Source organism: Hemibagrus wyckioides, linkage group LG09, assembly GCF_019097595.1.
Source record: "Hemibagrus wyckioides isolate EC202008001 linkage group LG09, SWU_Hwy_1.0, whole genome shotgun sequence".
Lineage (NCBI taxonomy): Eukaryota > Metazoa > Chordata > Actinopteri > Siluriformes > Bagridae > Hemibagrus > Hemibagrus wyckioides.
Genome location: NC_080718.1, coordinates 28,253,157 through 28,279,799, shown reverse-complemented (window position 1 = coordinate 28,279,799; position 26,643 = coordinate 28,253,157). Strand labels below are relative to the sequence as shown.

Below are 26,643 nucleotides of genomic sequence, written 5' to 3'. Positions count from 1 at the left end.
TTCTTTGTGTGTGTGTGTCTGTGTGTATATATAAATGTGCTATGTGACACTGAGCTGTGTGTGTGTTTGTAACCACATTTTCCTGATATACATCAACACACACACACACACACACAGAGCTCAGACTTTCACACAGCACATTTATATACACGCGCGCACACACACACTCACACACACTCACAAAACACAAACAGAGACAAACTCACAAACACACACACATACACAGTTACTCAGCTAGACGGTAAATTTGTGTGTTATTTTCTTAAACACAGCTCAGTTATGGAACAACACGACTCATGTTTCCATAGCAACACAACTTTTCCCTCTATTTCCATACGACTCGAAGTGAAAGAGCACAGAGATGAAGAACTGACCACTTACTTGACCATCAAATACACACTGAGTAACAGAGACTAACTCATATACACACACACTTACATACACACACACACACAACACAAACTCACACACACAAACTCACACAGACTTACACACACCACAAACTCACACACACTCACACACCACAAACTCACACACACTCACATACACATACACATACACACACACACACACAACACAAACTCACACACTCACATAGAAACACACTCAAAACACACACACAAACAAACAAAAACACGCACACAAAAATACGCACTCATACAGAAACCCACATAAATATACACACACACGGAAACAGAGACAAACACAAACACAGAGAAACACAAACACAAACACAAACAAACACACACACGGAAACAGAGACAAACACAAACACAGAGAAACACACACACAAACACACAAACAAACACACACACGGAAACAGAGACAAACACAAACACAGAGAAACACACACACAAACAAACACACACACACGGAAACAGAGACAAACACAAACACAAACACAGAGAAACACACACACAAACACACAAACAAACACACACACGGAAACAGAGACAAACACAAACACAAACACAGAGAAACACACACACAAACACACAAACAAACACACACACAGAAACAGAGACAAACACAAACACAGAGAAACACACACACAAACACACACACGGAAACAGAGACAAACACAAACACAGAGAAACACACACACAAACACACAAACAAACACACACACACGGAAACAGAGACAAACACAAACACAGAGAAACACACACACAAACACACAAACAAACACACACACAGAAACAGAGACAAACACAAACACAGAGAAACACACACACAAACAAACACACACACACAGAAACAGAGACAAACACAAACACAGACAAACACACACACAAACACACACAATATTTTGTTTGTGTGATTTATTTTGTTTTTTAATTTTATTTTGCCTCAGCAATGTGCAACAGAATAATTATTTATCTCTCTGCCTACATAAACACACACCCACCCACCCACACACCCCCCACACACACACACACAGAAAAACCTATATTCCACTTTACTGAAAGTGAAATCAGTTGTCATGCTTTTGTGTCATGCTTAGAATTCCAGTCATTTTTTTCTACACTGCCATCACACACACACACGCACACACACACACACACACGCACACACACACGGCAGATTATCCGTAACAAGACACTTTGCTATGTTGGGTATCCGGTTCAGCGCAGCAGCGAGGCATGACGCAGCCACACACTCTTCATCAGGAGGAAGGTGGGATTTCTCAGGAAGGTTAAGGGTTAATAAGGGGTTAATTATCTATTCAACCGACGCTGTAATGATGGAGGTGTTGACATGATCTGTCATCAACACAAACACACACACACACACACACAAAGTGAGGGCTTTTAGAGAAACACTTTCAACACAGGAAGTAAATAAAGCGGAGTCTCTCAGTCGGCATCCCCCCCCCACTCACCCCCCCCACACACACACATTTAAACAGACTCAGTAAGTGACCTGGATGTGACGCGGCTACACACTCGCTCTCGTCTCAACGGAATATTCAGCCGTTTATTAAAAATGAAAATTGTGCAATTTGCTCATTACTAGTTCCCTTCCACTCACTAAACGTAATCTGGTTACTAGTTCCATCCCACTCACTAACCTTAATCTGGTTACTAGTTCCCTCCCACTTGTTAACCTTAATCCGGTTACTAGTTCCCTTCCACTCACTAAACGTAATCTGGTTACTAGTTCCATCCCACTCACTAACCTTAATCTGGTTACTAGTTCCCTCCCACTTGTTAACCTTAATCCGGTTACTAGTTCCCTTCCACTCACTAACCTTAATCCGGTTACTAGTTCCCTCCCACTTGTTAACCTTAATCCGGTTACTAGTTCCCTCCCACTTGTTAACCTTAATCCGGTTACTAGTTCCCTTCCACTCACTAACCTTAATCCGGTTACTAGTTCCCTCCCACTTGTTAACCTTAATCCGGTTACTAGTTCCCTCCAACTTGTTAACCTTAATCTGGTTACTAGTTCCCTCCCACTTGTTAACCTTAATCCGGTTACTAGTTCCCTTCCACTCACTAAACGTAATCTGGTTACTAGTTCCATCCCACTCACTAACCTTAATCTGGTTACTAGTTCCCTCCCACTTGTTAACCTTAATCCGGTTACTAGTTCCCTTCCACTCACTAACCTTAATCCGGTTACTAGTTCCCTCCCACTTGTTAACCTTAATCCGGTTACTAGTTCCCTCCAACTTGTTAACCTTAATCCGGTTACTAGTTCCCTCCCACTCACTAACCTTAATTTGGTTACTAGTTCCCTCCCACTTGTTAACCTTAATCCGGTTACTAGTTCCCTCCCACTCACTAACCTTAATTTGGTTACTAGTTCCCTCCCACTTGTTAACCTTAATCCGGTTACTAGTTCCCTCCCACTCACTAACCTTAATCTGGTTACTAGTTCCCTCCCACTTGTTAACCTTAATCCGGTTACTAGTTCCCTTCCACTCACTAACCTTAATCTGGTTACTAGTTCCCTCCCACTTGTTAACCTTAATCCGGTTACTAGTTCCCTTCCACTCACTAACCTTAATCTGGTTACTAGTTCCCTCCCACTTGTTAACCTTAATCCGGTTACTAGTTCCCTTCCACTCACTAACCTTAATCTGGTTACTAGTTCCCTCCCACTTGTTAACCTTAATCTGGTTGCTAGTTCCCTCCCACTTGCTAACCTTAATCCGGTTACTCGGTTACCCAACCAACAACCAAGAAAAAATAAACACACAGTATGTGTCATGATGTTAAAGGAAAACCAACACTTGAGTCACAGTCACCACCTGAAGCTGATTATAAACACATCACATGTTTCTTTCCTCTCTCAACACCACAAAGTGAACAGCGGTCATTCACTCACACACACACACACACACACACTCACACAGACGCCACGCCCCCTTCACTGACACACACACACACACAGACAGACACACAGACGCCACGCCCCCTTCACTGACACACACACACAGGGATGCCACGCCCCCTTCACTGACACACACACACACACACACTCACAAAGACACAGGGATGCCATGCCCCCTTCACTGACACACCCACATACAGACAGGGATGCCACGCCCCCTTCACTGACACACACACATACAGACAGGGACACCACGCCCCCTTCACTGACACACACACACAGAGACACACAAACACACACACAGATGCCACTCCCCCTTCACTGACACACACACATACAGACAGGGACGCCACGCCCCCTTCACCAACACGCGCACACACACACAATAAGACTTATACACAGAAGCCACGCCTCCATCATCTAGACTGATACACAGAAGCCACGCCTCCATCACCTAGACTAATACATAGAGGCCACACCTCCATCACCTAGACTAATACACAGAGGCCACACCTCCATCACCTAGACTATTATACAGAGGCCACACCTCCATCACCTAGACTAATACACAGAGGCCACGCCTCAATCACCTAGACTAATACAAATAGGCCACACCTCCATCACAGAGGTCACGCCTCCTTCACCTAGACTTATACATAGAGGCCATGCCTATATCACCTAGACTAATATATAGAGGCCACACCTCCATCACCTAGACTAATACACAGAGGCCACACCTCCATCACCTAGACTATTATACAGAGGCCACACCTCCATCACCTAGACTAATACACAGAGGCCACACCTCAATCACCTAGACTAATACAAATAGGCCACACCTCCATCACAGAGGCCACACCTCCATCACCTAGACTATTATACAGAGGCCATGCCTATATCACCTAGACTAATATATAGAGGCCACACCTCCATCACCTAGACTAATACACAGAGGCCACACCTCCATCACCTAGACTAATACATAGAGGCCACGCTTTCATCACCTAGACTAATATACAGAGGCCACGCCTCCATCACCTAGACTAATACGCAGAGGCCACGCCTCCATCACCTAGACTAATACAAAGGCCACGCCTCCATCACCTAGACTAATACACAGAGGCCACGCCTTCATCACCTAGACTAATACACAGAGGCCATGCCTCCATCACCTAGACTAATACACAGAGGCCACGCCTTCATCACCTACACTAATACACACATGCCACGCCTCCATCACCTAGACGAATACACACAGGCCACGCCTCCATCACCTAGACTAATACACACAGGCCACGCCTCCAAAGAGTTACAGCTTCACCTCTGACACTGGAGACTCCTTCTATCAACGTTAAACAACGCTACTTTGAGAAAAATAACAATTTCTTAATCTCTTGAACGAGTTGTTGCTATAGAAACGATAATGTATTTGAACAAGCGCATTAATATAACATAGAAGATTGCTGTGGTTATGATACTGATGAATACACTGCACTGGGCCTGGAAGTCTGCAGGATGGAATAAAAGCCATGAATAAAATGTGTATAAAAAGTCCTTCTACACACAACTCATGACCATTAAAAGTGTCCAGTGTTATAGTGTTATCCCATGGAGTGTCATCTCTGTCGTCTTAAAACAATCTTCCTGCTCATAAAAAATGCATTAATGTGAATAGTCAGCCTCTGCTGCCGCCTAGTGGCCGTCTGAGGAAACTGCAGGATGCAACAGATTCGTGTTTACAACGACTAAAACCTCAATTATTATTAAAAAAAAAGCTGCGGAGTCAATTCGGAGTCGAATCTCTTTCTAGTGTTCTAAAGGTTCATTCAAGCAATACTGACATAAAACGGGGGATTGAAAATGATCAGAAAGAAGGATTTAACAAAGCGTAGATGTTAATAATCAAATAAGAAAGAAAGAAAGAAAGAAAGAAAGAAAGAATGTAGGTCACGCCATGATACCGATTAGCTAACTAATTCAAACTATCGCATGCCACAAAAGCAGAACAGTGGAGAGTTTAGAGGAAGAATATTTCTCTCTCATGAGTCACCCCCCTTTGCTCTTTTTGTCCATCTGGATGGCATTTTTGTTCTCTAGAAGCGGAAGGAGACATAAAACCCTCAAACACACCCCAACGTTCAGCAATTAACACACAATAGTGAGTCTGTTCTCCGGGAAGATCCTCGAGCAGCAGAGCAGAGGCCAGTTACAGAAACGAGTCAGGAATTAACTCAAACACCAGTCCAATCTGTCAAACCCTTTCTGTCAGTCCTGAGATCCATTAGTACGAGACTGAAAGTAGAAAAGGAAGATCAGACATTCCTGATTCATCAGATAAACCAGAGAACATGTACTGACTGTCCTGGGAGGGTTTACTGAACGTTCCAGGCGACACGAGCGCATTATTCACCATCTCAAACATTCACTTTGACCTTTTGCTTAAAACATGTGTAAAAGAACTCATTATTCAAGAACATGTGAATGAAAAATGAAAAATCGTTCATTCTACTAAGCTATGAGTCGATTCTTGCTGGAGAGTTGAGTCAAATGATCTGACTCACCGAATCTAAGAGAGTCAGAATTTCTATCGCTAGTCTCAAACAAAAAGATCGATTTTTTCCAGCCATTCTTGAGCCCATTATGTGATTTAGTCTAACGAGCAACTAAATAATCCATTAGTAATCGGATTAAGAGATCAACTGGATTGAAAAGCCTTCATGTAAACATCTTGACTGATCTGATTCAGCTCTGAACAAGCATAACATTATGACCACCTTCTTAATATTGTGTTGGTCCCACTTTTCCTGCCAAAACAGCCCTGACCCGTCGAGGCATGTGGACTACACTAGAACCCTGAAGGTGTGCTGAAGTATCTGGCACCAAGATGTTAGCAGCAGATCCTTTAAGTTGCAAGTTTGGGCCACCATGGATCCGGCACATCCCACAGATGCTGGATTGCACAAGGGTCAGCATGGGCACCCTGACTGGTCTGCAGCTATGCAGCCCCATATGCAACAAACTGTCCTGCACTGTGTATTCTGACCTCTTTCTATCAGAACCAGCATTAACGTCTTCAGCAGTTTGAGCAGCAGTAGCTCGTCTGTTGGATCGGATCACATGGGCCAGCCTTCTCTCCCCACGTGCATCAGTGTGCCTTGACCGCCCATGACCCTGTCTCCGGTTCACCACTGTTCCTTCCTTGGACCACATATGATAGATACTGACCACTGCAGACCGGGAACACCCCACAAGAGCTGCAGTTTTGGAGATCCAGTGGTCTAGCCATCACAATTTGGCCCTTCATCAAACTCGCTCAAATCCTTACACTTGTCCATTTTTCCTGCTTCTAACTTTGAGGACAAAATGGTGACTTGCTGCCTAATATATCCCACCCACTAACAGGTGCCATGATGAGGAGATCATCAGTCTTATTCACTTCACCTGACACTGCTCACAATGTTATACCTGTGTACCTAGTGTGATAAAACAGCACCTCCTGCTGGTTAGGATTCCTACATTACATCGCCTCATCCTCTTTATAAACACCACTGACTACAGTGCTATATGGAATAAATCCTCTTGAGATCTAAAGAATGTAAATATAAAGTTAAAAGGTTAAAAACCAGGCGTTAACATCAGGCTAGAAGGATAAAGACAGGGTTAAAAGCAGGATTTAAGCTTCCTGTTTCTGATGATTTGCAAACATCTCCTCTGAATATTATCTAACATCGGAACATTTGACTTGGCAATAAAGTGTTTGCTTTATTAAGCAAGAAGCAGGATATTGAAATAATTTTAAAATGATAGTAAAAGCAGATGTGCTGAAGTCAAACAGAGGAAGAACCTCTATAAGAACGAAAAGGACAACATCTTTCACTTTAAAGTAGATGCTTTTAAAAATAAAAGCCTCTATACTTAACACACCAAAACTCCTTACTACCCTGTCAGGACAGCGTTTGTACTCCAGATTTCCTTTTTTTGTTTAGACTTTTTAGCATCTTGCGCATATTTAAATACCTTGCCCATGATTACAACAATCACACTTAATTATTTCTCTAATTGTATAGAGGTGAGTTTCAGGTCATGCCTTTCATTCATCCTGCTCTTTATCCTGTTCAGAGTCACTCTACTGGAAAATAAAACTATTTTTGTTCAGGAAAGTTACATAAGAATAATAAAGGGATCGCTAATCGTCCAGAATCGTTAAAATAAATAGAGAAAACCTGCGGATTATAATGCTTTTTCAAATGTTTGAAGGTGTTTTTAAGCACACCCGAGGGCTGATCAGGGCAAAAATCACTTTTTAATCATTTTATAATTAATATATTGTGAATATCTTTCCTGAAGTAAATATGTGAAAACGGAAATATGTTTTTAAGTTTTTTTCTGTTCTGCAACCTTTCACCAATTTTTCTGCAGTCCAGTTTAATAGGAACACCTGCTCAGAACAAACATCAAACCCAGAGGTGGATGAACTACAACAGCAGAAGACCACATCAGGTTCCTCTCCCATCAGCCAAGAACACAAATCTGAGGCTCAGCACAGCCTCGCCCCAAACTGGACATCTGAGGACTGGAAAATCTTCAGACAGTTCTTAGGTGACAGGAGAGGAGCCTGATGTGCTGTTCTGCATCTGCAGCTTGTCCACCTCAAGGGATGTAGTTAGTTGAGCTTAGTAGTGTTGGGCTGCTGCTCAGAAGGTTGTGAGTTCAAATCCCAGGTCCACCAAGCTACCACTGCTGGGTCTCTGAGCAAGGCCCCTAACCCTCAATAGCTCAGTTGTATAAAATGAGATAAAAAGTTATTGTCTCAGAGGTTACTATTTACATGACTGGCTGATTAGTTGAGTTGTATTTGTCACATAAACATTACAGCACAGTGAAATTCTTTCTTCTCATATCCCATCCTTCGGTGTTGGGGTCAGAGCGCAGGGCCAGCCATGATGCAGCACCTCTGGAGCAGGGGGGATGGGGGCCTTGCTCAAGGGCCCAACGGTGGCAGCTTGGTGGTGCTGGGGCTTCTAGTCAACAACCCAGAGCCTTAACCTCTTGATTGTTCCAAATAAAGTAGACAGTGGGTGTATGTAACATCCCTGGGTCCTACTAGCAACTGCTCCAAGCAAGTCTCAAACCTGAATCTCCAGAGTGGGAGGTGGGTACACTAACAGGGAGGCGAAGACTGCAGCCATTAGCGTTAGGCTAATGGGCCTCTTGAGATCAGGGGAGGTTTACCTGCACAGCACCTACCGCTGGCCTCCGTTACAGGTACACAGTTCCAGTTAAACCAAAAACCTTCATGAAGTATCAGAGCTGTTTGTAAATCTGAATCAGCATGTGACGTACAGTTCTTCCACCGCTTCTTATTTTCACTTCCACCTGACATCAGGCCATGTGGCGAGCTTCACAGAGGCTTCGTTTCCATTCATGATGATCAACTCATTTAATCAGATTTCAGATTGAATACTTGGGTTCGAGGGCTAACAGGGGTGTAGCGATCTGACGATTTGAACAATTTATAATAGTCTTGTCAGATAAATCTAACAAACGACATAACATAATTTCAGTGCTTTAGCTGTGACTTTTATATTATTCCTTGTTTTTGTGATTCGTTATTCAGAAATTAGCGCTACCCCAGAATCCGTGTAGCGTCGATCACCTATCGATGGAATGCGACTAAAATGAGTTTGTGGTGTAGCGATTCACCACAGTCAGATGTATCGTATCTAATCTATGTGTAACATTTGGTCAGAACAGTGTCTGGTCTCGTGTGTCTCACCTTCCTGTGACGTCGTGTGGGTGTGACAGGCTCAGAGGTAGACAGGTTCAGGCTGATGACCGACGTGCACTCCGACGGGGCCATGGACCAGCCGTCACTCATGCTGAAGTCCTCCGTCTGGATGCTCATCTGATCGAAGCTCCTGCAGAAGGAACGACCCACGTGAGCAAAGCATCAAAACCACATCCACGACTTCTACAGAGATCACATGATCATTTAAATCTCTGGAAAAATAAAGCAAAAATATAAAATAAAATAAATAACAGGAGAACTCTGTCACAAAAGACGAGAGCCAGAGGAGAGGAGCTACTTCACTTTTTCCACACAGGACCTGTGCAGTGTGATCCAACCACAGCAAAACAGGAAGTGTGACAGGAAGTCCATACAGCGGTTTGCTGTCAGAGCTCAAACACAGCCACAGGGTGGACAATCGTGTTCAAGATAAAGAGCAACACAGGAATGTTTTGGGAATTAAGACGTACACACAGGTACTGACCCGAGATCAGATCTTTATATCAAAACCTTTTTATTTAGAATGTTAGCTTTAAATATTAGTTGTGTCTCATTCCTGAAAGAATCAGTGATTCTGAATGAATCTTTTAAGTGAATGAATCATTCTCCTTCACTTTTATTTACTGAATCATAGTTTTCATTCACTTAAGTCTGACACACAGAGGCCACGCCCCCTTCACTGACACACACACACACACACACACACAGAGGCTATGCCTTTATCACAGAGACTGACATACAGAGGCCACACCCCCTTCACTGACACACACACACACACACAGAGGCTATGCCTTTATCACAGAGACTGACATACAGAGGCCACACCCCCTTCACTGACACACATGCATATACCATGCCCTCTTCACTGACACACACAAAGATACCACGCCCCCTTCACTAACACACACACACACACACAGATGCCACAACCCCTTCACTAACACACACACACACACACAGATGCCACACCCCCTTCACTGACACACACACACCAATGCCACACCCCCTTTACTAACACACACACACACCACAGATGCCATGCCCTTTTCACTGACACACACACACACCAATGCCACGCCCCCTTTACTAACACACACACACACACACACAGATGCCATGCCCCCTTCACTGACACACACAAACACATACAGAGGACACACCCCCTTCACTGACATATACACACACACACATTTAGGTCCCAGTCCAGTCAAAGTCTGATCTCAGCCCAGTCTTAGTCTAGTCCCAGTCCAGTCTCAGTCTGGTGTCAGGTTCTAAACCTGAGCCTCTGCTGTAATTCTGATTAGCGTCCTCCAGTCGGCACTAAAACTCCAGTAACTCCACCTGATTCCCCTGAAGCAGAAACCTGTCTGATAAACACCCTGTCAGATCTACAAACAGGCCGTGACCAGTCTTTATACCCGGCAGCGCTTCCCCATCTTCCACACAGCGTCAGGAACTTCCTGTTCACAGTCTGACGCGACCGGTCCGATCAGATCACAGATCAGATATCTGAACGCAGATCTTATTAATCTGTTATTCAGTTCAAACTGTCTGTGATATTTAAACACCTCAGGACAACTCGGGCTTTTATTTCTTTAACTCCCACATCTGAATCCATACACACACACACACACACTCACACACACATCATCCTGTTAGTGTGAACAGATTTCCATCATTAAACCTCTGTAAAATCTCCTGATCCGGTGGCTAGCAGGCGTCGTGTACAGATTCATGCAACAAACTATGACTTTAAATGCTAAACTAAATGCTATAACGATTTAAATGCTAAACCAAAACAGGATGTACGTGAGTGAGGCATAAACACGGTGAGGTCATGTGACCAGGAAGACTTCATTCCTTTGTGATTAATAGTTCATCATCAGTGCAGTAAAACACACACACACACACACACACACACACACACACACACATACACATCGCTTTGCATTCGTCAGCTTTTCCTTCAGCTAGCAGCACGGCTAACTAGTGAACTAGCAACCGTGCTACTGTAACTAGCTAGCAGAATGGAGTTTTGTCAGCTTTCATGTACAGACTTTGATCCAAAATGTAATATAAAAAATATATTTATAAATAAATAGACGTTGCGTATCATTTTTAAAATAGAGTTCGAATCCATAGGACTTCACCAGAACCTTCCGGAAAATAGGTAGAAGTCTGGTGATGATGCATTTAGCTTCTGCATCTCTAAAAGCTCCTTCCGAAGCCCCGCCCACACCGTTTGATTGACAGAGAGAATGTAAAGTTGTTTATATGAAGGGAAGATGGTATGTTCGCTATAAGATAGCTGTAAACTAGATGAAATGATGGAAGCTTGATGGAATGCTCTCGAGGTTGCCCCTACATGTGAGGGAACATGAAGAACTGCCCCCTAGGGTGATCTTTCAGCAGAGGAATAACTGCCCCATAGGCCACCCCTGGAGCAGATGATAACGTGATAAAGTGGTGTTTTTACAGCTGAGGAAAAAAAGAAAACCAAGCCGAGAACATGCCCTCTAGGTGGCCGTGCGTGATGAGAATGTGTGATGCTGCGTCCTGTGGGGCTTTCTAATGCTAGAGACATGCAGTGAAGTGGACACCAGGATGACTTTTGACCATTCTGCTAAACAAACAAACAAACAAACAAAAAACAATGATATATATTTTTTCAGGTCATGTCTATTAAATAAAAAAAACTAGCTGACTAACTATATTAGCATGTGCGCGCACACACACACACACACTCACACACACACACACACAAAGAAGTTGTGTACTTCGAAAAAAAAGGGCCTGGTGCATGACTAAGTCTTCTCCAGCTCATGAGTCATAGCACCCTGGCAATGTCAATCCCAACTCTCTCTCTCTTACACACACACACACACACACACACACACTCACACACACACACTCACATACACACACACACACACTCACATACACACTCACATACACACACACACACACTCACATACACACACACACACACACACAGACAGCTCGGCTCCTACAGACGTCAGCAAACACACTGTATTTATTTAAGCGCTCCACTTTCAGGAGATTAACTGCTACTGTGGTGCAAAAACCCCATTGAGACGTTAAGAACAACATTTCAGGACAGCATTACATTTAAAAAAAATAAAAAAACAAAGTCAAAATAACTCACACAGAGCGACAGACTGATTCTAGCACTTCGTATTTTAAACATCAGACCTGATTAAGGATCTAATCTGACTAGCTAAACGAAGTTAGCGTCTAAATTCCGCTCAGAAAAAAACAACGCGTCTCTGTTCCTCCACTAGGGGGCAAAATAGAGCAATGACTCAAGGCCATAAACTGTTACTGGGTGTGTCTACAGCTTGTAGAATGACCCACTACTGAGGCTAGGGCTAACTTAAAACAAACAAGATGGTGGACGATGCTATACAGGGGTTGTTGTGTCCTGCTGCTCATGAGCGTGAGGGATGTAAACGTTTCAGATGGTTCCGTTTGAATATGTTGTATATGTTAGTGTAGACGGAAAGCGTTTTAAAACAAAAACACAGTTTCCAGATCGATCCGGATTAGCATGGACACAGCCTGAGACATGATATCACATGTTAGCCTGCTAGTCTATTTGGAGCTAGACCCCACACGTCTGGATCGGTTCCGACGGTCTGGTGCTGAGATTCCGGTCCGAGCTGGATGGCTAAAGATAAAGATCATTAGTCATGACTTTAAAATCCTGGTTCAGTTCCAGGTTTTAACGCTAATGTTACACAATTTTCAGAGAATACTTATGCAAGGCACAAGTGGAGTGCTGGTGGCTAGTGGAAGGTTTCTCACCTACCATGTGGAAGGCCTGGGTTCGATTCCCAGCCAGTGCCCAAACCCCAGCTGCTGAATGCAGTGCTGGTTCCAAGCCCAGATAGAATGGGAGGGTTGTGTCAGGAAGGGTATCCGGAGTAAAACCTGTGCCAAGTTGTTGTGCGGACCGGTTGGTCAGCTGTGGCCACCCCTCACACATGTAGGGAGCAGCCGAAAGATCAACAACAACTTATGCAAGGCACAATTCAACAAAACAAATGACCAGGTGACGTCTATCCAATCTTCAACTGACCAGTAGAGGAGTGTCTGCTTTTGTAGCCCATCATCTCTAAGGTCCAGTGTGTTTGAGATGCTTTTCCACTTAGCACGTTTGTACAGAGCACTTAGTTGTGTGTTAGTTGTGTAGACTTCCTGTCTGGACAGCATTTCTGTGTCTGGCTTTTTTGTTTTCTGTACCATTTTGTCTAAACTCTAAGTTAAGTTGTCTTTATCTGTCACATATACATGACAGCACAGTGAAGTTCTTTCCCATCCTCTCAAGCAGAGTGGGTTAGGGGCCTCGCTCAAGGGCCCAATGGTGGCAGCGCTGGGGATTGAACCTTAAGCACTTGAGCTACCACTGCCCCTATCAAACTGGCATCACCACTGAGATCAATTCCTACAATTAAGTAATTAATACATTAACTGGAGCTCTTGACCTGTAACAGTATGATGTAATGCCTCCACCTGATTGGCCAATCGGAGAGTCACGTAAAGTCCTGGTTTCTGCTTATTAAAACTCTCATGTCCTGTATGGTGTGATGTTCCCACTGCCTCACTGTGCTCCTGATAAGTTTTACAGGCAAATCTTTTTATTTGAATGAAGATCTAAATCTATTTTAATATACAAAGAAAAAAAACATTTTGTTTATGCAATGCTCCAGCCCCCAGGCCACAGACACACCTGAAAAATAGACGCTTTTTATTCGAAATTAGGATCACACTGACACTGGTGACGTAATCAGCTTTTGTTTTCCATTTCTGGCAAGGATCACGAATTCTGTCACACTTCCGTCGCCTCGGTCTCATCTGCCTCGAGAACCAGACATCAGATATGAAAAGAAAGAAAGAGCAAAAGAAAGAAAGAAAGAGTCTGTGAGAAATGAAACACAGTGAATAAACAGGAGGTAATAGTGGAGGTAATTGTGGAGGTAATAGTGGAGGTGATTGTGGAGGTAATAGTGGAGGTGATTGTGGAGGTAATAGTGGAGGTGATTGTGGAGGTAATAGTGGAGGTAATTGTGGAGGTAATAGTGGAGGTGATTGTGGAGGTAATTGTGGAGGTAATAGTGGAGGTGATTGTGGAGGTAATAGTGGAGGTAATTGTGGAGGTAATAGTGGAGGTGATTGTGGAGGTAATAGTGGAGGTAATAGTGGAGGTGATTGTGGAGGTAATAGTGGAGGTAATTGTGGAGGTAATAGTGGAGGTAATTGTGGCGGTAATAGTGGAGGTAATTGTGGCGGTAATAGTGGAGGTAATTGTGGAGGTAATAGTGGAGGTAATAGTGGAGGTAATAGTGGAGGTGATTGTGAATCTTGAGGTAATTGTTTAGGTGATTGTGGATATAATAGTGGAGATAATAGTGGAGGAGATAGTGGAGGTAATAGTGGAGGTGATTGTGGAGGTAATAGTGGATTGTGGAGGTAATTGTGGAGGTAATAGTGGAGGTAATAGTGGATTGTGGAGGTAATTGTGGAGGTAATAGTGGAGGTAATAGTGGATTGTGGAGGTAATAGTGGAGGTGATTGTGGAGGTAATAGTGGAGGAGATAGTGGAGGTAATAGTGGAGGAGATAGTGGAGGTAATAGTGGAGGTAATAGTGGAGGTGATAGTGGAGGAGATAGTGGAGGTAATAGTGGAGGTGATAGTGGAGGTAATAGTGGAGGTAATAGTGGAGGTGATTGTGGAGGTGATAGTGGAGGAGATAGTGGAGGTAATAGTGGAGGTGATTGTGGAGGTAATAGTGGAGGTAATAGTGGAGGTAATAGTGGAGGAGATAGTGGAGGTAATAGTGGAGGTAATAGTGGAGGTGATTGTGGAGGTGATTGTGGAGGTGATTGTGGAGGTGATAGTGGAGGAGATAGTGGAGGTGATTGTGGAGGTAATAGTGGAGGTGATTGTGGAGGTAATAGTGGAGGTGATTGTGGAGGTAATAGTGGAGGTGATTGTGGAGGTAATAGTGGAGGTGATTGTGGAGGTAATAGTGGAGGTGATTGTGGAGGTAATAGTGGAGGTAATAGTGGAGGTAATAGTGGAGGTGATTGTGGAGGTAATAGTGGAGGTAATAGTGGAGGTAATTGTGGAGGTAATAGTGGAGGTAATAGTGGAGGTGATTGTGGAGGTAATAGTGGAGGTAATTGTGGAGGTAATAGTGGAGGTAATAGTGGAGGTAATTGTGGAGGTAATAGTGGAGGTGATTGTGGAGGTAATAGTGGAGGTGATTGTGGAGGTAATAGTGGAGGTGATTGTGGAGGTAATAGTGGAGGTGATTGTGGAGGTAATAGTGGAGGTGATTGTGGAGGTAATAGTGGAGGTAATAGTGGAGGTAATTGTGGAGGTAATAGTGGAGGTGATTGTGGAGGTAATAGTGGAGGTGATTGTGGAGGTAATAGTGGAGGTAATTGTGGAGGTAATAGTGGAGGTAATAGTGGAGGTAATAGTGGAGGTGATTGTGGAGGTAATAGTGGAGGTGATTGTGGAGGAGATAGTGGAGGTAATAGTGGAGGTAATAGTGGAGATGATTGTGGAGGTGATTGTGGAGGTGATTGTGGAGGTAATAGTGGAGGTGATTGTGGAGGTAATAGTGGAGGTGATTGTGGAGGTAATAGTGGAGGTGATTGTGGAGGTAATAGTGGAGGTGATTGTGGAGGAGATAGTGGAGGTAATAGTGGAGGTGATTGTGGAGGTGATAGTGGAGGTAATAGTGGAGGTGATTGTGGAGGTGATAGTGGAGGTGATTGTGGAGGTGATTGTGGAGGTGATAGTGGAGGTAATAGTGGAGGTGATTGTGGAGGTGATAGTGGAGGTAATAGTGGAGGTGATTGTGGAGGTAATAGTGGAGGTGATTGTGGAGGTAATAGTGGAGGTGATTGTGGAGGTAATAGTGGAGGTGATTGTGGAGGTAATAGTGGAGGTGATTGTGGAGGTAATAGTGGAGGTGATTGTGGAGGTAATAGTGGAGGTGATTGTGGAGGTAATAGTGGAGGTAATAGTGGAGGTGATTGTGGAGGTAATAGTGGAGGTAATAGTGGAGGTAATAGTGGAGGTGATTGTGAATCCTGAGGTAATTGTTTAGGTGATTGTGGAGATGGAGATCTTCCTGTAAGAACCTGTAGACAGTGAGGAAAGCTCTGTGCTCCACGCGGTGTGTTATTACTCCATTATCTGTAACTAAAGACCTTGAAACCTTTTTCATGAAGAGAAACTCATTCTTTTACAGCAGGTTCTATCTGTTACAATATACCTCAGGGTTCTGCGCTCAGACCGCTTTTAATACCCTGATACATGCTGCTGTCAGTCCAGATTATTCACCAGCGTCAGGAATAAGTACACAAAAAATATTTATTATTATTTTTATTTTTTTAAGAAAGAAAGAAAGAAAGAAAGAAAGAAAGAAAGAAAGAAAGAATAGGGTTAGGGTTGTTATGAATAATAAATGAATAAATGAATAAATAAATAAATAAATAAATAAATAAATAAATAAATAAATAAATAAATAAAATCCTTCATCGTAGTAAGCTAGGTCTAACATATAGCTACCTTTTTTTATTTTGTAATTTAAAAAAAAAAGATTTATATTTCTGTAAAACCTTTGTTAAGTCGTACACAAAGAAAACTGAACTGAATTAATTTATTAATCATTTAAATCTATTAATTTTTTATTATTAATTTTGTCTCACACAATTACAAATACTATCATTTCCATTCTTAGTTTCTTGTTGATGTCCAACATGACCCACGTGTGGAGCCGTTACAGGAAACTAATCACACACACATAACTGAAACTACAGACTCCTTCCATAACACACACACACACACACACTTCTCCTTACAGAAAACTTCACCATGTTGATGATAACACATTAAATATTGAGTGTGTTAATATTCATATTATTATTAATACCAGCGTGCGTGTAATTCGTTCAGGTGTTCACCTTCTGACCAATCAGAATCCAGAACCCTGCAGTAACACGAGCTCCGACACGCTAACAGGTTATTTAAGTGTTCAGTAAATCACCAGGACTCCCGCTTGACGCCAAGTGCAGAACAAAAGAGGCTTTATTTCAGGATTTTACATCAGGGACTTTGTCTTAACCTGCTGGGATCGGGACAGGATCTCTCTCTTCAGTGTGAAACATGACAGACAGGAAGAATCAGAGCTCTGCAACAAAAGCCTGGGGATTAGCGTGCTTGTTTACTGCAGCGGAACTCTCAGGTCATGTCACACAATAACGTGTGTTGCTGATGTTAAAATTTTACACTGGAACTAGAAAATTTTATGGAGAACTTTTACCTTGCCAAAAGTTTTGGGACACCCCTCTGAATCATTGAGGTGTTGTTTTTCAGGGGTTGGGCTCGGCCCCTTAGTTCCAGTGAAAGGAACTCTTAATGCTTCAGCTTCATACCAAGACATTTTGGACAATTTCATGCCCCCAACTTTGTGGGAACAGTTTGGGGATGACCCCTTCCTGTTCCAACATGACTGCACACCAGTGACCAAAGCAAGGTCCATAAAGACATGGATGAGTGAGTTTGGTGTGGAGGAACTTGACTGACCTGCACAGAGTCCTGACCTCAACCCCATAGAACACCTTTGGGATGAATTAGAGTGGAGACTGTGAGCCAGACCTTCTCGTCCAACATCAATGCCTGACCTCACAAATGCACTTCTAGAGGAATGGTCAAAAATTCCCATAAACACACTCCTAAACCTTGTGGAAAGCCTTCCCAGAAGAGTTGAAGCTGTTATAGCTGTAAAGGGCGGGACAACTCCATATTACATTCATGTGCATGTGAAGGCAGACATCCGAAAACATTTGTCCTGGCTCACAGTCTCCACTCTAATTCATACTAAAGGTGTTCTATGGGGTCAGGACTTAACAGGCCAGTCAAGTTCCTCCACACCAAACTCACTCATCCATGTCTTTATGGACCTTGCTTTGGTCACTGGTGTGCAGTCATGTTGGAACAGGAAGTGGTCATCCCCAAACTGTTCCCACAAAGAGCATGAAATTGTCCAAAATGTCTTGGTATGAAGCTGAAGCATTAAGAGTTCCTTTCACTGGAACTAAGGGGCCGAGCCCAACCCCTGAACTCAATGATTTGGAGGGGTGTCCCAAAACTTTTGGCAATATAGTGTATTATCAAGCAATTTGTTAGCAATTTTGTATATTTGCTGTTTGAAATGTCTTCCACCCTTACTGGCCAAACTATTTGAAACACTGGTACTCCTGCTTCTCATTTGCCTTCATGCGAGTAACCAATCAGCCAATCATGTTGCAGCAGCACATCCTTTACAATCACGCAGAAACTGCTCACAAGCTTCAGAGCGGAGAAATAATGTGGTCTCTGCTGTTTAGAACGTGTCGATCTGGTGGGATTTGTCTCCTGGGACACGAGAACAGGAGAACTTTACAGGTATGATGAGCAGAAAAGGAGCTCAAAAAGCAAAAGAGGTCAAACCCTGAGGTGGATGAGCAGAAGAACACATCAAAGAATTTATTTATATATTTTTTTTTACAGCATTTTGTCCTTTTTGTTATTCCTGCAAAGCACTCCAGGCTATATAAATAAAAAGCATTATTATTATTTATTTTTTTTAATTATTATTTTTATAATAATAATAATTATTATTATTATTATTATTAAATCTGTACATGTTTCAAGCAATGCTGTTTTCCTTTGACTGAAAATAATCTAGAGCAAGACTTAATCACGAACACTGAGGTTTTCCCGAAGGGGTTTAGATGGTGTGTGTGTGTGTGTGTGAGTAAGAAAGAGAAAACAAAGCACACTACTGACCACCTTAACATGTGTTAAAGTCTTGTCCATCTGTATTAAAGTATATTTATGTGTGTGTGTATTTACTGTTCCCTATTTGCTCTCTCGGATATGAGTCTTTGCTCTGCCGCAGCGCAGAGAGGAATGGAGAAACCACAATAGAAAGGAATTTGTTCTGCACTTCACTTGGGTTTGGTTTAAAAGCCTCAGAGCAAAGAAGAAGAAGAAGAAAAAAATCCCACATTGCTTGGTTGACCTCAGAAGACCTCGAGGACTTAAAATAAAGGCTAAAAAACGCCAACGCCGTCTGCTTTCCATTTTCTCGCTCACTCTGCCTAGTTTCCACCGTTTTTAGGAGCTCCTGGGTAGAAATACGACTAAAATATCACTTAGGGATTATAAACACACTCGGATTATTAGACACTGCTGTTTTTTACTGATCGAACACACCTCAGGAGTTTCAGGGGAAAATAAAACACACACTGACGCTAAGTTTCCTGAACGCTTCCAGCTCCAAGTCATGGTTTAGAACAAAACAATGTAGAGTCGTTCCTCGGATCCTTTACAGTGTGGAAGTACAGTAGAATCACGGCATACGAATGCCCTCTTACGAAGCTGTTTAGTTTTAGCCTTTCATCCCTTTATTATTATTATTATTGTGTATTGTTGATGTTGCAGCCCCGCCCCCACATCCTCATCTGAAGGTTTGTATTTTTTTTTGTCTGTAAAATAGCGCATTCCAACACGACCCGATCTGCAGCAACGTCCAGCTCTCGACTGACCTCAGATCAGCTCAGGAGGACGACATTAATCACTGGACACATTTCCATATCACCACATTTATATTTACATAACCGAGAGTGTTCATGAGGGCAGTTGGCAGGTTCTAAACTACTCATAACATCGCTAGCCAAATTAGCTCGCTAGTCCAGCAGTCACGCTAGGACTACACAAGCTAGGTCCCTGAGGTGAGTAGAGGGTGAGTAAACAGGTCACCTGTAATCAGAGCAAGATGAGAAAGCAGATGATGAGAAATTAGCGATCGATTTAGCAAACATGACATGATCTGTCCTTCTATCTATCTATCTATCTATCTATCTATCTATCTATCTATCTATCTATCTATCTGTCTTTGTCTATCTATCTATCTATCTATCTATCTATCTATCTATCTATCTATCTATATATCTGTCTTTGTCTATCTATCTATCTATCTATCTATCTATCTATCTATCTATCTATCTATCTATCTATCTGTCTTTGTCTATCTATCTATCTATCTATCTATCTATCTATCTATCTATATATCTGTCTTTGTCTATCTATCTATCTATATATCTATCTATCTATCTATCTATCTATCTATCTATCTATCTATCTATCTGTCTTTGTCTATCTATCTATCTATCTATCTATCTATCTATCTATCTATCTATCTATCTATCTATCTTTGTCTATCTATCTATCTATCTATCTATCTATCTATCTATCTATCTATCTATCTATCTATCTATCTATCTATCTATCTCCCACACATCTCAGAGAAGCAGAGATACTGTTACCATGGCAATGTGGAGTATTTTCCTACAACAGGACGTTCTGAATTGTTTTGTTCCTCTTACACCGCAGCAATTATGTTTTCATTTACTGAAAATCACCACATCGTACTTTTTATCCATTTCCAGTCACATTGTGTGGAATGTGGAATAATCAGCAGCCGAGACAAAAAAAGCAGTTTGTCAGAAAACTTCCTAAACACCGCTACACACCTCGAGTTCATAAGACAAAACGTACACTCATCACAACATTACACAATATCTAATCAAACACACACACACCACCTGCACAGAGCTGTTAGGTCAACAACAACTCCTGATGACTAGACGTTTTCCTCAAACATTCCTCTTACAAGTTACGACAGCGCTACATGATCAAACTGCCAGACTACCAAATCAGTGCAGCTTCCATTCCAGTACGTGTGTGTGTGTGTGTGTAACACACTCCTCCTAATACTCTTATATTGAGTGAACTTTGGATTATTTTTTAAATGCACAGTAATGTCAAACACACTCTTAATGATGTTCTCACACACACACACACAGGGATTTTTTTTTTTCCTTTTTTTTGCAGTTTTTTTACCCGAAACCTGCAATACACTCGCTGTATCAAAAACAGCTTATCGAAAATCACGCACTAGACGGTGGAGCTGCAAGACTCGCTCCTCAGCTGTCTAATTACACGGTTACTCTAAACATTCAAGTCACCTGTTATAACCTCTCCACGTCGTTTGGCTTGAGGCGTTATTAACAGCGTCTGGCAGCACCAACAAACTGTCTTTCATTTTCAGTAGGATATTTTATTTAAATCTATGAAATCGTGTTCTCAGAAAAAGGCATCACAGACAAAATAACAAACAAAAATAAATGAAAAAAACCCCCGAATGCAACGAGCCATATAATACTGATCAATGCGAGAAACTGAGCTTCTTAGCATGGTTTAATTCGAGTCCAGAGATGAGAATAAAGAGAAATGAGATAATAGCGAGGTATCCACAGCGAGGCGAACACACAACGTGACCTCATTACGCCCGTTTACACCCACAAAACAACCTCATTTCCTGTTTTATAAAAGATTTAAACACAACACAACCCTTCCTGATGTGCAGGATGTCCATAACTAGCAGAGGAATAATTGCTGAACAAAAGCATGGATTAGATAACAAGCACGACGGGTGTCAGAGGTTTTAACACAGGTGATCTGGAAACTACAGGAAGTTTGGCTTATTGGGGAACGTTATTTGTTTGGTAAACAAAAAGCCTTTCCTCGCTTAGCAATGCTGCGAGTCCTGCTCAGGTTGTTGTGACAGACGGCGAGCACTCCCAGAGAACCCGGACTCCTCGTACCATGAGCCACAGACGATTCATGAGGAGAGGAAGCTTTTCTTATTAAACGTTACAAAAATACTCAACAGTTTATTCTGGCAGATCATTAGTGCGTGTGTGTGTGTGTGTGTGTGTGTGTGTGTGTGTGTGCTCAATCTATAATAGTACACCAAGTACACAGAGATCACGTGTACCTCAGTGTTTACACGGTGAAACAAGTTCCTCCAAGAATAAATGTTTAAGATGCGGAAATAATGATTTATAATCATTTGTTTTTCTGCTTCTGGATATATAACCTGTTCATCTATAATTAATTACAAATAATGTCCAGAATTTTATTAAAAATAGCAAGAAATTCTAATAATTTATGAGGTTTCAAATAAAGACTGAGGTTTGCAGCTATTAAGAAAATGTAAAATGCGTTAAAAAAATATGGATAATAACATTTAATAATAAATAAATAAATAAATAAATAAATAAATAAATAAATAACCAAAATTAAATAAATTAATAACAGGATAAATAAACAACCGAATATATGGATGAATTAATGATTGAATAAATAAATAAATAACAGGATAAATAAACAACAGAAGAAATAAATACAAATAAATAAGTAATATTCGCAGTGATTACTATATTCAAGCTGGCAACAAGTTAATGGTTAACTCTAAAGGATGAAGTGTGTAGCTTCTCATTTCTTAAACAGCTATATGAGAAGACGTATCCTGTGGTCATGAAAAAGAACAGGGGTCAATTATTGACCTGCTTCAAGCAAACAAAAAAAACAACTAAGGAGATGCTGGAACTGGGATATCTAACATCTAAAGACCTGAGGAAAAGGAGCTGGAGGTGACGTGGACTCGGGCTTGTGCTACATTACCGGTTACCATGGTGACAGTTTTTATCAGAGCAAGACACTAGCATTCAACACACTGAACTTTGTAAGCACATTGTGTGACGTGAAATCTTACATTGGTCACGTTAAAGTTACAGAGGCGTGGCCTAAAGTCATTCGTTATTAGATCTGATGCCGAACACATGTCTATCAGAGCTCTCGCGTACATTTCTGCCATTTAGCAAACATCCTTATCCTTATCAACTTATATTTTATCTCATCTTATACAACTGGGCAATAGAGGGTTAATGGTCTTGCTCAGGGGCCCAGCAGTGGCAGCTTAGTGGACCTGGGATTTGAACTCACAAACTTCCGATCAACACCTTAACCACTCCAGTGTCCCACCCAGTATTCAAACATGATTCCAGTCCAGTTCCCAGGTCAGACCTACTTCCTGAACTTGTTACTGAGGTTCTGCCTGATGTCACCAGGATGAAGTTTTCCGTCGTGACTCATCTTCTCATCCTGGTTTGTTTACACGCGCACTCATCAGACGTGTTCAGCACCACGTGTCGAGTCACACCCGTGTTAGCATCCCGACGCTGGCATTTCAAACTCTTGGAACGCTTTAATTGTTTTTAAGCAGTCATTGCTTCTCGGATTGCCAGAGTGTCTGTAATTTAGACGTTAGGTGTTCTGCTTCACTACATGCTGTATAAACAACACACATCAGCAGCTGCAGGATCACAGCAGAACATCCCGAGCTAATCTCCTGCCTCGCTCTGGACTTAATAGAACAGCTATTCTTAATCCGTCAGTCTGAAGACTTTACAAACCGCTCACACCAGTCTGTCTGGACTTTGCGTGTTTAACGGACAAAAATATCTTACGAAATTCATCACGCGTGCCTCTGCTCTTGTCAGGCTTCTGGATCTCGAACCTGTTTACGATTAAAGAATTCAGAGACGCAGCTAGTTCTAGCTAATCGAGTTCATGTGACGTGATCATGACCTTTAACTGTTTCATTCCACAAGCTTTTTTTTTATTTTATTTAGGTGACAGTTGAGCTAATTAAGCGCTAATTTAGTGTTAACTAGCTAATGATTTCCAGCGTTAACAGCCAGCTGCTGCTTAACAAGAATTTCAGTAGAACATAAAAATGACTAGAACAATTAATTCATAAAAAATTGTTATAATGAATTAGAATTTAGCTAGAATTAAAATAACTTTAGATATAGCAAATAAATATTTCGCTCTAACTTTTAACATTTTTAACAACATATTTAATAGCTATAACTTACAGAATTCTAGCTATAGCTCATACACATCGCTATAAATAACACATGTAGCTAGTTAATTGAAATGTAGCTAAAACTAATAAATGGAAATAAAGCTGTAATTAAACATAGCTAAAACCCATAAGTGTAGCTATCTAAAATAGTAAAAAGTTTTTTTGTTGTTGTTTTAAACCTAGAACATATTTTAAATTCAATCAAACAGATACTAGGATATGTAAGTTTTTAGCTAGCGTTAATTCATTACGGTTCGAATCTTTCATCACTTTGCATCAAACGTCTGGGATTGGATAGACACCTTCTATCAGAACCAGCATTAACTTCTTCAGCAATCTGAGCAACAGTACCTCGTCTGTTAGATCGGATCACACAGGCCAGCCTTCGCTCCCCACGTGTATCAATGACCCTTGACCGCCCATGACCCTGTCGCCGGTTCACCTCTGTTCCTTCCTTGGACCACTTTGATAGATACTGACCACTACAGACTGGGAACACTTCACAAGAGCTGCAGTTTTGGAGATGCTCTGATCCAGTGGTCTAGCCATCACAGTCTGGCTCTTTTGGTCAAACTCACTCAAATCCTTACGCTTGTCCATTTTTCCTGCTTCTAACATCAACTTTGATAGATAGATTGATAGACAGACAGACAGACAGATAGATAGATAGATAGATAGACAGACAGGCAGACAGATAGATAGACAGACAGGCAGACAGACTGGTAGGTAGGTAGGTAGATAGATAGATAGATAGATAGATAGATAGATAGATAGATAGATAGATAGATAGATAGATAGATAGATAGATAGATAGTAACTTATTTTACAGGATTTTTATCTTTATTTCATAATGACATCACTTCCTCTTAGTAAGAAATTCACAGAAGACTTCCCTGCTACGTTGTGGACATTTTATAAACTCTACATCAGTAATTTTTACTATAATCAGCTAATTAATGTAAAATTTCACCTTTATCTAAAGAAATGAAGCTTTAAGTAATATAAATGTAGCTAGCTAATAATAACGTACAGAACGAATCTAAAATTAGCTAGATGAACTTTAACTAAAAAGATATATTTAGCTAGAACTAGGGTGAGGTCAGTAGTCCTGCGCCCTCGTTTACTCGGAATCAAACCAATTCGCTGGTAGTTTATTAGCTAGCCGCACAGATAGGTATGTTAGCTAACTCTTCTGTGGAAGTAGATGTTTTCATAGCAGACTTAATCCAAAAGAAAGCCGAGATAAAGATATCAATAAAGTGTGACAGATTAATGGAACTGTTCAGGAAGCCATGTGCGTTAATATTGGCACCCATTCTGATGGGAACTGGCCCGGTTCCCAGAGAGATAACACAGCCCAGGGAGGATCGTTTTCTCAAAGTGATTCATAACTGAACCGACCAGAATTTCTCAGTAGCTCACGGATCGCTGATGTACAATTTAGAGGCCATTAAATCGGATTAAGTCTAATAAATCTGTAATGTAATGCACAAAAGATTACAAACCCAGCGAAGGGGCTGTGTTGAAAGAGCGGATGTGTTACATATCCCACGCCTCGTCACGTTAGAACTCAATGATCACTTCAGAGCAACACAACAGAAAAAAAAGTATAAACAATTTAGATCAGATTTCTTCTTTCGTTGTATCTAAACCTCTAGTAATAAAATAATCAAAGTTCAGTTTAAATGTTCTTAGCTCAAAATGGTTCAATATGTGATAAACGCTTTAAGCTCCGCCCACTAATCGCATTCTTAATCCAAGCGTTGAGAATTCTTGAATTTATGTTAGATTTTAAAGTGAAATTTAGAACAGTATACATTTACATTTGCTCTATAAAGGTTTTCTCTTGAGGGCATCGTCACAAATAAACCTCTGAAGTCAGACATCATTCAGAAAAACGACATTTTTGGTCTTAAAAAATATGCAAATATATCAAATTTATAAATGCAAATATATAAATCCCCAAAAAACCAGACTGTAATACAGTGCTAAAGAAACTGATTCACCTCCACCATTAGCAAAAAGAATCAGAGTCGTTTAATCTGTGACACTGTTTCATTTAACAGGATTTGATTGGCTTGTATAATGCCCCGCTCACTCAGGTGCCCCTTGGCCTCATTACAAAAACAAATTTTAGTTAATTTCAGTAAAATACTTGCATTTAATATATTAGTTGTGTTATGAAGCATTTTTTCAAGCGTATGGACAGAGTTTATGATATTGTACAAAAATCAATTAATCAATTAATTAGTTGATTGATTTATTGATATATTAATGTCACAAGCAACGTGATACCAGCTTAGCTGTTTGAGTGACACATGTGGAAGAGTGCATGTATGAAATTAGATAATAAACAAATAAATAAATAAAGTCCAACAATATTATTTATAATAATATATATAACATTATATATTCAAAGCAAAACTTATAAAGAATCACTCATGGAAGGAGTCTCCCATGTCAGAGCTCCAGGACGGAGGAGATTTATTTCATTTTATTCACTTATTTTTGTCTTAACGTTAAGAGAGAAGAAAACGAGGCTGGAGAGGAAACAATGTTCATAACTGGATCACAGTGACGATGAAATTAAACAAAACACAAACTGCAGCAGTTATGAATGTGAGAAGAGGGGAAGTGGGCGGGGCTTGTAGAGCTGTC

The 26,643-nt window shown here is 41.3% G+C and overlaps 1 protein-coding gene across 1 annotated transcript in view; it reads right to left on the bottom strand.

The window, feature by feature from the left end:
- Nucleotides 1–26,643, bottom strand: part of crybg1a (crystallin beta-gamma domain containing 1a) — a 92,489-nt gene that overhangs the window by 42,392 nt on the left and 23,454 nt on the right. The window contains exon 2 of the mRNA XM_058399292.1: nucleotides 9,116–9,257. Coding sequence (XP_058255275.1) covers nucleotides 9,116–9,257 — 142 coding nt within the window. The remainder of the gene's footprint in view (nucleotides 1–9,115; nucleotides 9,258–26,643) is intronic.